Below are 16,602 nucleotides of genomic sequence, written 5' to 3'. Positions count from 1 at the left end.
AGGGAGGGTTTGGCCGCGCTCTAGCAACTCCTGTGGCGGGCCGGGGCGCAGTGCACGCTGAAATGGTCGCCAGGTGCACGGTGTTTCCTCCGACACATTGGTGAGCATGGCTTCCTGGTTGGATGGGAGGACGCATGGCTCTCGACCTTCGCCTCTCGCGAGTCCTTACGGGAGTTCCAGTGATGAGTCAAGATTGTAACTACTACCAATTGGATACCACAAAATTGGGGAGAAAAAAGGGGTGAAAATAACAACAACAAAAAAAATACAAAAAAAATTAACAACATTATTTTACTGTATGCCTCTTGTTCAGATGGGACAGGGCAGTGTGCAGTGTGGTGGCGATTGCATTGTCTTTGGATCTAGTGGGGCAGTAAGCAAATTGAAGAGGGTGTAGGGTGGCAGGTAAGGTGGAGCTGATATGATCCTTGACTAGTCTCTCAAAGCACTTCATGATGACGGAGGTGAGTGCTAATGATAGTCATTTAGTTCAGTTACATTTTCCTTCTTAGGTACAGGGACAATGGTGGCCATCTTGAAGAATGTATGGAAAACAGACTGGGATAGGGAGAGATTGAATATATCTGTGAACACACCAGCCAGCTGGTCTGCACATGCTCTGAGGACACGGCTAGGGATACCGGCAGCCTTGCGAGGGTTAACACGCTTAAATGTCTTACTTACATCGACCACGGAGAAGGGGAGCCCACAGACCTTGATAGCGGGTTGCATTGGTGGCACTGTATTATCCTCAAAGCGAGCGAAGAAGGTGTTTAGCCTGTCCGGAAGCAAGACGTTGGTGTCTGCGACGTGGATGGTTTTCCCTTTATAATCCGTGATTGTCTGTAGACCCGTCTTGTGTCTGAGCCTTTCAACTGGGACTCGCGGTGGTTCGCGCTTTCAGTTTTGCGCGAATGCTCCCATGTTTCTTCGCCCAAAGCAAGTCTCTTCTTCTTATTGGTGTCCCTTAGTAGTGTTTTATTTTGCAGTAATTTGACCATAAAGGCCTGATTCAAACAGTCTTCTCTGTTACTTGAACTCCGTGAAGCATTTATTTGGGCTGCAATTTCTGAGGCTGGTAACTCTAATGAACTTATCCTCTGCAGCAGAAGTAACTCTGGGTTTTCTGCTGGGCCCTTGAATTAGTAGGTGTGTCCAAACTTTTGACCTGTACTTTATATATAAAAAAACATGTTTTATCTCAGTAATGTTGTGAAGAGGTTCATTTGCAGAATGAGAGGCATCTCTGGGTCTTCCATTCCTGTGGCGGTCCTCATGAGAGCCAGTTTCATCATAGCGTTTGATGGTTTTTGCGACTGCACTTGAAGAAACTTTAAAAGTTCCTGAAATTTTCCAGATTGATTGACCTTCACGTCTTAAAGTAATGATGGACTGGTCTAATAGGGATATCTTCTGTATACTTTTTTGATTACTTCATGATTCCATATGTGTTATTTAATTGTTTTGATGTCTTCGCTGTTATTCTACTGTTATTCTACAATGTAGTGTAATAGTGTAATAGTGTATTTCTAACAAAAAATTAAAAACATTGCACCAATATTTTAACGAATCACCTCTACCTCGGTGTATTTCTATTGTATTCGCAAAGAAAGATAACTGGTACATGTTTGAAATGGTCGGAAAAAATGTAGTGGGGCTTATGCAGTTTAAGCTCTGACGTTAGACGTCCGTTTGCGCCTTTCTGTTCTCCCATTGGTTCCCCGGTTTAAAGGTAACTTCCCTCATTGGTTTGTGACATTTTGGATACGGATTTCAAAGGTGCAGCGAACTGGCGCTTTTTCCATATTTTCCTCATTCAAGTATCAAGAAATTTTCCGAACCCAGTCTAGCTGCTAATGTCGGTGGCAGACCAGAAATAGGTGAAGTTACCTTAAAGGTATGCAATATTTTTCTTACCTCAATCAACAACTGTGTTGTTAAATTGTTTGCTAGGCTAATAGCTATTACTCATTTCATTTGATTCAGGCTAGTTACGCAAAACGTTTGACGTTTATTTGAGAAAGCAGATCCTTCTAGCCATGATGACCCTAGTTTTGTTACAATGTTAGCTAGCTAACGCTACTCGCTTGCCAACTTGTCTACATAGTTAGTTAGCTGCTTGACTAACTAGCGGTAGCTAGCCATACCTGGCCTAGCTATGTCACTGTAGTTATCTAACGTTAACTGTGTACGTAACTTAAGGCAGTTGTACAACTAGGCAGTTGTACGATTTGCAATAGTTGGCTAACTACATGTATATTTGACGTCGTTATAGTTACAGATTTTTGTTTTAAATCCATTTAAGTTCGCGGCTCAAAATTAGACTAGTTAGCATTACCAATGCCATTGGCTATCCTATGAATATAGCTAACGTGGAAACGACTATAACTATTAAAATGATTTAATACGTTATGGTACGTTAAATACTTATTTTGTACTAAATTACTATGCAAATGACTAACATTAGTTAGTTGGCTATTGTGATATCAAAGACCTTAATGCCAAATTAGTTGGCTACCTAGCTATGCTACAAAGTAAATTTGGGGGGAAAAGGAAGGCGCACTATGGAGATATTGCAGCTAGTTAGCAACTTCTTGATAACTAAGTGTATGTTATATTGGTTTAACGTTAATGTTATGTTTTAGAATTTAGCTAAATCGAGTAACTGAGTGGGGCAATACACTAGTTTGAAACTTATGTACTGTAGCTAGCCAGTTTGGCGCGTTTTGATTGTGAGATGGAACTGACTAATGCAGTGTATCTTCTCTTCTGGCTCAGGGATACAGTTTGTGAAGTCAATGAAAAATGAAGTGTCAGTCCAACAACAATGAACTCCGGTTTGCATGCGACATGGAGAAACATGTCACATACAAGGAGTCAGGCCTCTTAACCTCACCACTCATGGGATGCATCCAATTAGTAGTCAAACAACTCTCTCCAGGTGTCACCTCTGCCAACATTTGCCTCAACGATGATGTGCAAGGTGTTCACAATAAGGAGAACAACCAATATGACCGTATCCTTGACGAGGTGAACCTAGGCTGTGAAGCATTCGAGGACAGCGGTTACCTGTCTTTACAGAACAGCCAGATGGAGGACTTTTATAATGTTAAGGAACAAAGGGAGTCTCTAGGACTGGAGATATTCTCCCCATGTCCTCCAGTTGCTGATTGTCACAAGGCTAAGCACTCTGCCTCTCAACTCCCAATACTGAAGTTTCAACATGCCATATGCCAAGAACTCACCAATAGCTTCAAGAGGACCCAGAGCTATGACTGGACTGTCATTAGCTGGCTAGCAGAGGGCTCTGGCCTTGAAAGGGTTATTGGTGGGAACATGGGCCTTGAGTGTATGGATGTTTTAAAAGCGCTGCTGGAGAGGGACATGAAGCACATCCTAACCAGGATCCTGTGTCTTCTTGATGTTGACTTGATAAGGTAAACATTTGACCTTTACTGCTCTTATGATTTTATAGAGGTTTTTCAATGTGAAAATGGTTTTGTACTCATCATATATTCATGGTGGTTTTTGTTTTCTTCACAGCTGTAGAAAAGTGAGCAAGAGCTGGAGAAAAATAATCTGCCAAGACAAGTCTGCACTCCGTAAATGTGACCAGGCTGAACAGAGACTACAGGTAAGTGCTAACATTTTAAATGGATGTCATGTATATCAGGTAGAGGTCGACCGATTATGATTTTTCAACACCGATACAGATTATTGGAGGACCAAAGAAAAAGCAGATAACGATTAATTGGTCGATTTTTATATATATTTGTAATAATGACAATTACAACAATACTGAATGAACACTTATTTTAACTTAAAATAATATATCAATAAAATCAATTTAGCCTCAAATAAATAATGAAACATGTTCAATTTGGTTTAAATAATGCAAAAACACAAAGTGTTGGAGAAAGTAAAAGTGAAATGTGTGCCACATAAAAAAAAGCTACGGTTTAAGTTCCTTGCTCAGAACATGTGAACATATGAAAGCTGGTGGTTCCTTTTATTAACATGAGTCTTCAATATTCCCAGGTAAGACGTTTTAGGTTGTAGTTATTATAGGACTATTTCTCTCTATACCATTTGTATTTCATATACCTTTGACTATTGGATGTTTAGTATTGCCAGCTTACTCTCGGGAGTTGATAGGCTTGAAGTCATAAACGGTGCAATGCTTGAATCACAGAGCTGCTGTTTGAATGAATGCTTACAAGCCTGCTGCTGCCTACCACCGCTCAGACTGCTCTATCAAATCATAGACTTAACAAAACGTTTATTCTTTCAGTGAAATACGGAACCATTCTGTATTTTATCTAACGGGTGGCATCCCTAAGTCTAAATATTGCTGTTACATTGCACAACCTTCAATGTTATGTCATGATTATATAAAATTCTGGCAAATTAATTACGGTCTTTGTTAGGAAGAACTGGTCTTCACACCGTTCGCAACGAGCCAGGCGGCCCAAACTGCTGCATATACCCTGACTGCTTGCACGGAACGCAATAGAAGTAACACAATTTCCCTAGTTAAAATAAATTCTTGGTAGCAGGCAATATTAACTAAATACGCAGGTTTAAAAATATACTTGTGTATTGATTTTAAGAAAGACATTGTTTATGGTTAGGTACACATTGGTGCTTTTTTTCGCGAATGCGCTTGTTAAATCACCTGTTTGGCAAAGTAGGCTGTGATTCAATGACAAATTAACAGGCACCGCATCGGTTATATGCAACGCAGGAGAAGCTAGATGAACTAGTAATATCAATCATGTGTAGTTAACTAGTGATTATGTTAAGGTTGTTTGTTTTTTATAAGATGCGTTTAATGCTAGCTAGCACCTTACCGTGGCTCCTTGCTGCACTTGCATCAGGTAGTCAGCCTGCCACGCAGTCTCCTCGTGGAGTGCAATGTAATCGGCCATAATCGGTGTCCAAAAATGCAGATTACCGACTGTTATATGAACTTGAAGTCGGCCCTAATTAATTGGCCATTACGATTAATTGGTCGACCTCTAATATCAGGTGTCAATGCTTTCAATTCACATTGACTGTTTCGATTTTTAAGCTTGCAGAGGCTCCCAACTTTGCTGATATGTTTGATATTTACATTTATTTAGAGGCCCTTTGAAGTACTGCAATCTTAATTGCCTAACCATAGGGTAATCCACTGCATGAGTATTGTATGCTAAATAGCAATGTCCTTTTTTGTTATAGGACTCAAGAATCCCCGTAGGACTGGAGAATGTGGGTTTTTTGACGAGAGACACCACCCTGTCCAGGGTTGTAATGTCCTGTATGCAGAGAGTAGCTTCAACCCCTATCCAGAAGTCTACCAAGAGGATGCTCTCCCAGAGAGCATGCACACAGGCGCCATACTGCTCCCACCAATCTCGCTTCAGAGAATACCAAGAGGTGAGGGTTCCTCTATTCACTTTGCATATGAAGGTTCAGAGGACATGATGGTGCTCAGTGTGTGTGTACTTATTGGGTTGGTCACCTTCCAATCAGTTCCAAAAAAGTAATTGACATTATGTTCATGTTACCAATGATACATATTGTGAGTTATACTCTGTAGCCTTATACTTTGTTTGGTTGTGTTCTCTAGGCTGCCAGTTTGCTGAAGCAGCACGAGTCGCTGAAGCCCTGTAAGCGCTGCGGCTCTCCAGCCAAGCACAATGTAGACGCAATGAGGGCCACCTGTACCCGCTTTAGTTGTGCCTTTGACTTCTGCACCCAGTGCCAGGGCCCCTTCCACGGCTCCTCAACCTGCTGCACCCGGCTGACATGGCGGCCTAGCAGCTCCACAGCCACCCCCATCCTCATTGGCAGCGCTCGCAGCAAGAGGAACGTCAGGCGCCTGTAAGATGAACGCAGCCTGGGATAAGACCCAATCGCTCACCTTTTAAAACTAACAATTTTTATGGAATATTTGTTTTATTCATAGCCCTTTTAGCCCACTACCGCCTCCGCCGAAGACCAAAGGTATCTTGGCTATTGGAATACTCTGCATTAGAGTAGACTGTATTCTGAGGCAATCAAGTGATTCCAGTTGTCTGACAATGTCGTCAGAAAGCGACAATTGTACTGGAAGCCCAAAAAAAGAACATCCCACTGGATGCAGAGGAATCTTTCCTAGACTTGTATTTTACTTAATGAAATGTCCTTGTCCTCGTCGTATATTTGTACATATTTTAAATGTGAGATATGTAAATATTTATATTGTTTAAATAAATGCCTCTTGGGATTTAAGAACTGATCTTTTATTTTTCAAAGCCACATACTACCAGAAACCATGTAATACGCACCAACTTTCTTTCAGAATTTATCAAGAAGAACACATGTTACAATGCCAATAAGGGTATGAAAGTTACATCATACTTCCAGGGTCAGTTCCCAGATTTTTTTTTCAAGGGGCTTGACAATTATATCTTAATTTGTGAAAACACAGCTGTTTAAAAATATATGTATAAAATATATTTGTGTATTAGTTTACTTCTGCCAGATACTTTTAAGTTATTGTGCTGAAGACCATTGTGCTATGTATTTGTCCATTGAAGACTATTCCAAAAGTTAAACTACAAAGCTACTTCCTGGAAAATGACATCACTGTCATAGCTTGTTTGCCACTTGCTTCAAAAGCTGTAACAACTAGTGAAACTAAGCCATTCAGCCATTAGATGGTGCCATAGTGTAGCTCTAAAAACCTCCTGGCTCACAATCTGGAAAGATTAAGGAATTTAGAAGACAACATATAGCTGAAAACAGCCAATATTTACACACACTTAATGGTGATTTAAAGATTCACGCTTATAATACCGGTATTTTCCAAATAACAAAATGACATTCAATGTGTAGGCTTATCTGAAAAGTAAGGTCTTCTACAGCTGGATGATTCAGTTCAGTGACGGAGTAGCTTGAGGTCGATGGTACTGCCAGGGAGGGAGAAACAGTCAGATAGGCAGGCACAGAGCTCTTTATCAGGCACCTCCGTTTCTGTCCTCTGTAGGTCGGCTGGAACAGATCCACCACCGAAAGTGTAGCACCCACCTATTAGGGGCATTTCAATTCATAATTGTGATTGTTATTTAACTAGGCAAGTCAGTTAAGTTCAAATTCTTACTTACAATGAATGATGGCCTACCCCGGCCAGACCTGGACGATGCTGGGCCAATTGTGCACCCGCCCTATGGGACTCCCAATCACAGCCAGATGTGATACAGCCTGGATTTGAACAAGGTACTGTAGTGACGCCTCTTGCACTGAGATGCAGTGCCTTAGACCAAAGCACCACTCAGGATATGTAACTTGTTCAATTAAAATGTCTGGGTAGTACAGTTATTCCCCAGTCTGACTGTGAAATTAGTTTCATAGGCTCCATTTCCTGGTTGAAATAATCAGTTGTGCACAGAATATTCCTGTGAAATGAGAAGGGACAAGAAATATAATGCGTCATGAAGAGAGGTTGTTTTCTGGGTATGTTTTAGAGGCTCAAATTTAGGTGGCAAGCCTACATATCATTCAATAGTGATTAGTGATGCCAATCTACATACAGTGCCTTGCGAAAGTATTCGGCCCCCTTGAACTTTGCGACCTTTTGCCACATTTCAGGCTTCAAACATAAAGATATAAAACTGTATTTTTTTGTGAAGAATCAACAACAAATGGGACACAATCATGAAGTGGAACGACATTTATTGGATATTTCAAACTTTTTTAACAAATCAAAAACTGAAAAATTGGGCGTGCAAAATTATTCAGCCCCTTTAATTTCAGGGCAGCAAACTCTCTCCAGAAGTTCAGTGAGGATCTCTGAATGATCCAAAATTGAACTTTTTGGCAACAATGCAAAACGTTATGTTTGGCGTAAAAGCAACACAGCTGAACACACCATCCCCACTGTCAAACATGGTGGTGGTGGCAGCATCATGGTTTGGGCCTGCTTTTCTTCAGCAGGGACAGGGAAGATGGTTAAAATTGATGGGAAGATGGATGGAGCCAAATACAGGACCATTCTGGAAGAAAACCTGATGGAGTCTGCAAAAGACCTGAGACTGGGACGGAGATTTGTCTTCCAACAAGACAATGATCCAAAACATAAAGCAAAATCTACAATGGAATGGTTCAAAAATAAGCATATCCAGGTGTTAGAATGGCCAAGTCAAAGTCCAGACCTGAATCCAATCGAGAATCTGTGGAAAGAACTGAAAACTGCTGTTCACAAATGCTCTCCATCCAACCTCACTGAGCTCGAGCTGTTTTGCAAGGAGGAATGGGAAAAAAATTCAGTCTCTCGATGTGCAAAACTGATAGAGACATACCCCAAGCGACTTACAGCTGTAATCGCAGCAAAAGGTGGCGCTACAAAGTATTAACTTAAGGGGGCTGAATAATTTTGCACGCCCAATTTTTCAGTTTTTGATTTGTTAAAGTTTGAAATATCCAATAAATGTCGTTCCACTTCATGATTGTGTCCCACTTGTTGTTGATTCTTCACAAAAAAATACTGTTTTATATCTTTATGTTTGAAGCCTGAAATGTGGCAAAAGGTCGCAAAGTTCAAGGGGGCTGAATACTTTCGCAAGGCACTGTATTTTTTTAATGCCGATTAGTGATGCCGAATACAATATGTGACCACATGAAACATGCTTTCTGTGCATTAAAAGCATTTTGCTGTCATTTAAAAGGGTTGCCATTGTTTTTCTCCTGAAGACCCAAAACATCAGTGTTTTTTCCAATTAGCCTCCCCCTCAGTGTGCGTCTGCCCCTTCCATCAGTGTCTGGCCACAGTTGCGTCAGCTCCCTCTGTGCACCTCTATCCTGGGGCTGCCTCTTTAGCTGCCTGTTACACAAAATGTCAATGTCCAGTTGACTGTTCTATCACTGTCCCTAAATGTCCTGCCAGCTGTGGTGACAAGTAGCTATTTTTGTGACTTCCCCCTCCTGCTCTGGGCAACGACAACAGTGGAGGAACTAAATGTAGCACTCCCACCTCTCAACCGCCCCCTGCTTATTTCTTCCACTAATTGATTGGAGGGTATGGACAAAGGAGAAAAAAATCATTCATATATGTAGAGTATACAAACAAGAAAATAAGATGCCCAAGGTTACCACTGTATCTTTGCTATGAGTCAAACATGGCTGTTGATTGGGATTTTCTGATTATGTTTACTCTTTCTCACATACACAGATGCATTCTTATTCTAATCTAGATAGTTTCTTAACATGAGTAAAGCCATGCAAATTGAATTAAATGTTTAACGGATGCCCCAAATGCCATCATCTTTCAGGACATTTGACTGCGTATGTATCAGATGGCCTTTTTGCTCTCAGTACACCAGATAATTGATCTCTTAGCTGCCCTTTCCAGGACAGAGAACCACATGGGTCATTCATTACTCTGATTTATTGAACTCCAGCGACACTGGGACACTTCTCCAAATGAAAGCTCATAATTGAAGTAATTAGACTTTCACACAATCAGGTGTTTTCCTATCATTTACCATCCCTGTTTACGTCAACAGTGGAATTGTGTATGAGTCATACAAGGCTTGTAACTAGTAACTACAGTAACTTACTTTCACTGATCTGATTCTGACAATTTTCTGATATTAGCCTTTTTTCTGCCACAACAAAACAGACCATTTCCATGATTGTGTTTGTCAACATCTGCAGCAGAGTCTTATGTACCAGCAATACTTTCCCTGTTTCCACAAAGATGCATAGGTAGATACACTATAGATACACTATATACAGTATACAAGTATGTGTTGACTCCTTCAAATTAGTCGATTTGGCTATTTCAGCCACACTTGTTGCTGACAGGTGTATACAATCGAGCACACCGCCATGAAATCTCCATAGACAAACATTGGCAGTAGAATGGACTTAGTGACATAGGATGCCACCTTTCCAACAAGTCAGTTCGTAAAATTTCTACCCTGTTAGAGCTGCCCCGGATAAAGTGATGTTATTGTGAAGTGGAAATGTCTAGGAGCGCAAATGGCACAGCCGCGAAGTGGTAGGCCACACAAGCACACAGAACGGGACAGCCAAGTGCTGAAGTGCGTAGTGCGTAAAAATCATGTGTCCTCGGTTGCAACACTCACGAATGACTTCCAAACTGCCTCTGGAAGCAACGTCAGCACAATAACTGTTTGTCGGGAGCTTAACGGGTTTCCATGGCCGAGCAGCCGCACACAAGCCTAAGACTATCATGCGCAATGCCAAGCGTCGTCTGGAATGGTGTAAAGCTCGCCGCCACTGGAGCAGTGGCAACGCGTTCTCTGAAGTGATGAATCACGCTTCATCATCTGGCAGTCGGACAAATCTGGGTTTGGAGGATACCAGGAGAATGCTACCTGCCCCAATGCATAGTGCCAACTGTAAAGTTTGGTGTAGGAGGAATAATGGTCTGGGGCTGTTTTTAACGGTTCGGGCTAGGCCCCTTATTCCCAATGAAGGGAAATCTTAACACTACAGCATACAATTACATTTTAAATTATTCTGTGGTTCCAACTTTGTCGCAACAGTTTGGGGAAGGCCCTTTCCTGTTTCAGCATGACAATGCCCTTGTGCACGAAGTGAGGTCCATACAGAAATGGTTTGTCTAGATCGGTGTGGAAGAACTTGACTGGCCTGCACAGAGCCCTAACCTCAACCCCATCGAACACCTTTGGGATGAATTGGAACGCCGACTGCGAGCCAGGCCTAATCGCCCAACATCAGTGCCCAACCTCACTAATGCATTTGTGGCTGAATGGAATAAGTCAATGCAGCAATATTCAAACATCTAGTGGAAAGCCTTCCCAGAAGAGTGTTGTTATAGCAGCAAAGGAGGGACCAACTTCATTTGGGCACCTTTGCTACACAGAACCCTACTAATCCATCACGGCTGGTCTGCCGACGGAACCGCACGAGGAGGCTCTTCACGAGGAGGCTACAACAGACTTCTTCCGTTGCGACGTACCTCTAAGACCCTTCTGCTAGCTGCTAGCCCCGGCCCGCTAGCTGTCTGAATCGCCGTGTCTCCAGCCAGCTTAACTATTCACTGGACCCCTATGATCACTCGGCTACGCATGTCTCTCCCTAATGTCAATATGCCTTGTCCATTGCTGTTCTGGTTAGTGAATATTGTCTTATTTCACTGTAGAGCCTCTCGCCCTGCTCAATATGCCTTAGCTAACCCTTCAGTTCCACCTCCCACACATGTGGTGACATCACCTGGTTTAAATGATGTTTCTAGAGACAATTTATCTCTCATCGTCACTCTATGCCTAGGTTTACCTCCACTGTATTCACATCCTACCATACCTTTGTCTATACATTATGCCTTGAATCTATTATATCACGCACAGAAACCTGCTCCTTTTACTCTCTGTTCTGAACGTACTAGACGACGACGTCATAGCCTTTAGCCGTACCCTTATCCTACTCCTCCTCTGTTCCTCTGGTGATGTAGAGGTTAATCGAGGCCCAGCAATGCCTAGCTCCACTCCCATTCCCCAGGTGCTCTCATTTGTTGACTTCTGTAACCGTAAAAGCCTTGGTTTCATGCATGTTAACATTAGAAGACTCCTCCCCAAGTTTGTTTTATTCACTGCCTTAGTACACTCTGCCAACCCAGATGTCCTAGCCGTGTCTGAATCCTGGTTTAGGAAGACCACCAAAAACCCTGAAATTTCCATCCCTAACTATAAAATTTTCCCGACAAGATAGAACTGCCAAAGGGGGTGGAGTGGCAATCTACTACAGAGATAGTCTGCAGAGTTCTGTCATACTATCCAGGTCTGTACCCAAACAATTCGAACTTCTACTTCTAAAAATCCACCTTTCCAGAAACAAATCTCTCACTGTTGCCGCTTGCTATAGACCACCCTCTGCCCCCAGCTGTGCCCTGGACACCATATGTGAATTGATTGCCCCCCATCTATCTTCAGAGCTCGTGCTGCTAGGAGACCTAAACTGGGACATGCTTAACACCCCAGCCATCCTACAATCAAAGCTTGATTCCCTCAATCTCACACAAATTATCAATGAACCTACCAGGTACAACCCCAAATCCGTAAACACGGGCACCCTCATAGATATCATCCTACCCAACTTGCACTTCTACTTCATCCTGTCAGTAGAAAAAAGTGCCTTCGTCACCATCTTAAATAAGCATGCCCCATTCAAAAAATGTAGAACCAGGAACAGATATAGCTCTTGGTTCACTCCAGACCTGACTGCCCTTGACCAGCACTAAAACATCCTGTTGCGTACTTCATTAGCATCAAATAGCCCCCGTGATATGCAACTTTTCAGGGAAGTTAGGAACCAATATAAACAAGTAAGGAAAGCTAAGGCTAGCTTCTTCAAACAGAAGTTTGCATCCTGTAGCACAAACTCAAAAAAGTTCTGGGACACTGTAAATCCATGGAGAATAATAGCACCTCCTCCCAGCTGCCCACTGCACTGAGGCTAGGAAACACTGTCACCACCGATAAATCCACGATAATTGAGAATTTCAATAAGCATTTTTCTATGGCTGACCGTGCTTTCCACCTGGCTACCACCACTCCGGTCAACTGCCCTGCACCCCCCACAGCAACTCGCCCAAGCCTCCCCCATTTCTCCTTCACCCAAATCCAGATAGCTGCTGTACTGAAAGAGCTGCAAAATCTGGACCCTACAAATCAGCCGGGCTAGACAATCTGGACCCTCTCTTTCTAAAGCTGCCGAAATTGTTGCAACCCCTATTTCTAGCCTGTTCAACCTCTCTTTCGTATCGTCTGAGATCCCCAAGGATTGGAAAGCTGCCGCGGTCATCCCCCTCTTCAAAGGGGGAGACACTCTAGACCCAAACTGCTACAGACCTATCCCTACCCTGCCTTTCTAAGGTCTTTGAAAGCCAAGTTAACAAACAGACCATGGACCATTTTGTATCCAACCGTACCTTCTCCACTATGCAATCTGGCTTCCGAGCTGGTCATGGGTGCACTTCAGCCACGCTCAAGGTCCTAAACCAGGGGTGTCAAAGTCAAATGGACGGAGGGCCAAATAAAAAAATCAGCTACAAGACGAGGGCCGGACTGTTCGAATGTTCATTGAAAAATTTTTAAATGACGCATATAGTCTAGTGAACCTAATTGAACCTACTGAAAACCTAACAAATATATTACAATATGATCAGATAAATAAAGCAATATTTTCTTATGGCTCTGTCAGTAATCTTTAATTTTCAACAGACACAAAAGACAAATTTCCTTTATATAAATATCCCCATAACATGAACATTAAATGAAAGAAACCGGTATTCAAGGCACCATCAGTAGACTATATTTTCTATTTTAGCAAAAGTGGGCTAAATTTACTTCAAAGAAAAAACAATAATAGCAATTTTCTATCATCCACTCAACTGAAATATTTTTAAAATATAATTGGATTGAAATACAAAAAAATAAAGTGCAAAAATCTATTAATCAAAAACAACACTTTGTTTAAGGAGAAGTAACATGCAGTGAAAACAAATATTAAATTTTAACTTTTAAACTTGAACTGAGTAAAAACTCTAAATATGTGATTGCACAGTAATGTTCACTTGTTTGAGGTTGAGGGTGATACTTGGTGGTGTCCCATCTTTTCCACAAGTTCATCAATGTTCGGGGTAAGGCTCTGAGCTGAAGAAATCCTCAGAATTGAGTGGAGGTGTTCAGCAGTAAGTCGACTTCTGTGTGATGTTTTGTTCAGGTTCATCAAAGAAAACAGTTGTTCACACAGGTATGTGCTGCCAAACATAGACAACGTTTGAGCAGCCTGGATGCGCAGCTGGGGCATTGTGCCGGGGAGGAAACGGGCGAACTCCGCAACACCCACTGCCGCATATTTTGCCCTCAGTGCATCATTGCATTGGAGGTCAATCAACTCCATTTGGAGGTTTGGTGGTGAGCTTTCCACGTCAACAGCAAATGGGTTACCGAGCAGTTCCAACCTGCTTTTTTGTGCTTCAAAGTCAGCAAATCGGCGTCGAAAGTCAGCGGCAAGCATACCTATTTTATCAGCCAACTGTGTGCTCGGGAACGCACTGGTAGAGAGCTTCTCTTTCATGGTCTGGCAGCTGGGAAAGTGGCTCAAATTTTCTTTCCGCATCTGCGTCTCCCACAGAGTCAGTTTGGTTTTAAATGCCTTCACTGTACTGTACATATCAGAGATGACACGATCCCGACCCTGCAGCTGCAAGTTTATTGCATTCAGATGACTCGTAATGTCACACAGAAAAGCCATTTCACACAGAAACATTTCGTCTCGGAGTTGTGTTGTGTCTTTCCCTTTGCTGTCCAAGAACAGACAAATCTCCTCACGAAGCTCGAAACATCTTTGAAGCACCTTTCCCTGGCTTAGCCATCGCACCTCTGTGTGATAAGGCAAATCACCATGCTCCGTTTCTAACTCCGTCAGAAATGCCTTGAACTGGCGGTGATTCAAACCTTTGGCTCTGATAAAGTTAACTGTGCGCGTGATGATGCTCATTACATGCTCCATTTTCAAGGCTTTACCGCACAACGCTTCCTGGTGTATGATACAATGATAAGCTGTCAGCTCACCTGTCGCGTTTTCCTCTTGCATCTTTTCCCGTATCTTCGCCACCAGTCCGCTCCTGTGTCCACACATCGCAGGTGCTCCGTCGGTTGTCAAACCCACGAGTTTTTCCCAAGGCAGCTCCATCTCATTTACACATCTTGACACCTCTTCATACAAATCATGCCCCGTAGTTGTGCCATGCATAGGACGTAAAGCCAAAAACTCCTCTGTCACGCTTAGGTTGGAGTCCACTCCGCGGATGAAAATTGACAACTGGGCAATGTCAGAAATGTCGGTGCTCTCATCCACAGCCAAGGAATATGCAATAAAATCTTTTCCCTTTTTCACAAGCTGCTCTTTTAGATTGATGGACAACTGGTCTACTCTCTCGGCAATGGTGTTTCTGCTCAGACTCACATTTAAAAAGAGTTGCCTTTTTTCTGGGCAAACTTCGTCACAAACTTTAATCATGCAGTTTTTGATGAAATCCCCCTCCGTAAATGGCCGGGCTGATTTAGCGATCTCTTCTGCCAAAATAAAACTGGCCTTGACAGCAGCCTGGCCTTGTGATTTGGCTTTTTTGAACAGAGCCTGTCGAGATTTGAGGCCTCGTTTTAATTCCTCTGCCTTTTGTAGCCTTTGTTCCATGTCCATATTCTTGTTTTTGTCCGCGTGTTTCGTTTCATAATGTCGTCTCAGATTATACTCTTTCAGTACCGCCACACTTTCTCCACACAGAAGACACACAGGTTTTCCAGCTACCTTCGTGAACATATACTCCGACTCCCACCTTGTTTGAAACCCCCGGTTCTCAGTATCCACCTTCCGTTTTGCCATTTTTGATGGGTATCTGAAAGTTAATTTTACTGTGATGCTGACGACTGCTGTGCCAATAAATATTGAAATGAAGCAGCCTACTGCTCGGTGCGTCACCTTTGCATTGTGGGAAATGTAGTATTGGTGCGTGTAAAAGATCTGCGGGCTGCCGGCTTGCTGCGGGCCGGTTCTAATAATAAATCAAGATCATCCCAGGGGCCGTAAAAAACCTTCTTGCGGGCCGGATGTGGCCCGCGGGCCTTGACTCTGACATATGTGTCCTAAACGATATCATAATTGCCATCGATGAGACAATACCGTGCAGCCGTATTCATTGACCTGGCCAAGGCTTTCGACTCTGTCAATCACCACATTCTTATCGGCAGACTCAACAGCCTTGGTTTCTCAAATGACTGCCTCGCCTGGTTCACCAACTACTTCTCTGATAGAGTTCAGTGTGTCAAATCAGAGGGCCTGTTGTCCGGACCACTGGCAGTCTCTATGGGGGTGCCACAGGATTTAATTCTCGGGCCGACTCTCTTCTCTGTATACATCAATGATGTCGCTCTTGCTGCTGGTGACTCTCTGATCCACCTCTACGCTGACGACACCATTCTGTATACTTCTGGCCCTTCTTTGGACACTGTGCTAACTAACCTCCAGACGAGCTTCAATGCCATACAACTCTCCTTCCGTGGCTTCCAACTGCTCTTAAATGCAAGTAAAACTAAATGCATGCTCTTCAACCGATCGCTACCCGCACCTGCCTGCCTGTCCAGCAACCATACTCTGGACGGTTCTGTCCTAGAATATGTGGATAACTACAAATACATAAACTCTCCTTCCAGACCCACATTAAGCATCTCCAATCCAAAATTAAATCTAGAATCGGCTTCCTATTTCGCAACAAAGCATCCTTCGCTCATGCTGCCAAACATACCCTCTTAAAACTGACTATCCTACCAATCCTCGACTTCGGTGATGTCATTTACAAAATATCCTCCAACACTCTACTAAACAAATTGGATGCGGTCTATCACAGTGCCACCCATTTTGTCACAAAATCCCCATATACTACCCACCACTGCGACCTGTACGCTCTCGTTGGCTGGCCCTCGCTTCATACTCGTCGCCAAACACACTAGCTCCAGTGTTTATATCTATATTGTAATTACCTCTCCACTATGGCCTATTTTATTGCCTTACCTCCCTTATCCTTTC

At 42.8% G+C, this 16,602-nt stretch overlaps 1 protein-coding gene across 1 annotated transcript; it reads left to right on the top strand.

Moving 5' to 3' along the window:
* The first annotated feature begins 1,744 nt into the window (after positions 1 to 1,744).
* On the top strand, positions 1,745 to 6,229 carry LOC139381742 (F-box only protein 5-like). Its single transcript, XM_071125486.1, has 5 exons — positions 1,745 to 1,897; positions 2,779 to 3,437; positions 3,544 to 3,634; positions 5,221 to 5,418; positions 5,612 to 6,229. Exons 2-5 carry the CDS (start codon positions 2,806 to 2,808, stop codon positions 5,867 to 5,869), a joined length of 1,179 nt encoding a protein of 392 aa, XP_070981587.1. The 5' UTR covers positions 1,745 to 1,897; positions 2,779 to 2,805; the 3' UTR covers positions 5,870 to 6,229.
* The last annotated feature ends 10,373 nt before the right edge of the window (positions 6,230 to 16,602 follow it).

Source organism: Oncorhynchus clarkii, chromosome 23, assembly GCF_045791955.1.
Source record: "Oncorhynchus clarkii lewisi isolate Uvic-CL-2024 chromosome 23, UVic_Ocla_1.0, whole genome shotgun sequence".
NCBI classification, from domain to species: domain Eukaryota; kingdom Metazoa; phylum Chordata; class Actinopteri; order Salmoniformes; family Salmonidae; genus Oncorhynchus; species Oncorhynchus clarkii.
This window is presented reverse-complemented; position numbering and strand designations above follow the sequence as displayed.

What these genes read in the sequence shown, in the direction of transcription:
- LOC139381742 (XM_071125486.1), top strand. Translation starts at nt 2,806, where the DNA reads ATGAAGTGTCAGTCCAACAACAATGAACTCCGGTTTGCATGCGACATG. An exon ending in AGGCTGAACAGAGACTACAG is followed by an intron (nt 3,635 to 5,220) that starts GTAAGTGCTAAC and finishes TTTTTGTTATAG; the next exon opens with GACTCAAGAATCCCCGTAGG. An exon ending in GCTTCAGAGAATACCAAGAG is followed by an intron (nt 5,419 to 5,611) that starts GTGAGGGTTCCT and finishes TGTGTTCTCTAG; the next exon opens with GCTGCCAGTTTGCTGAAGCA.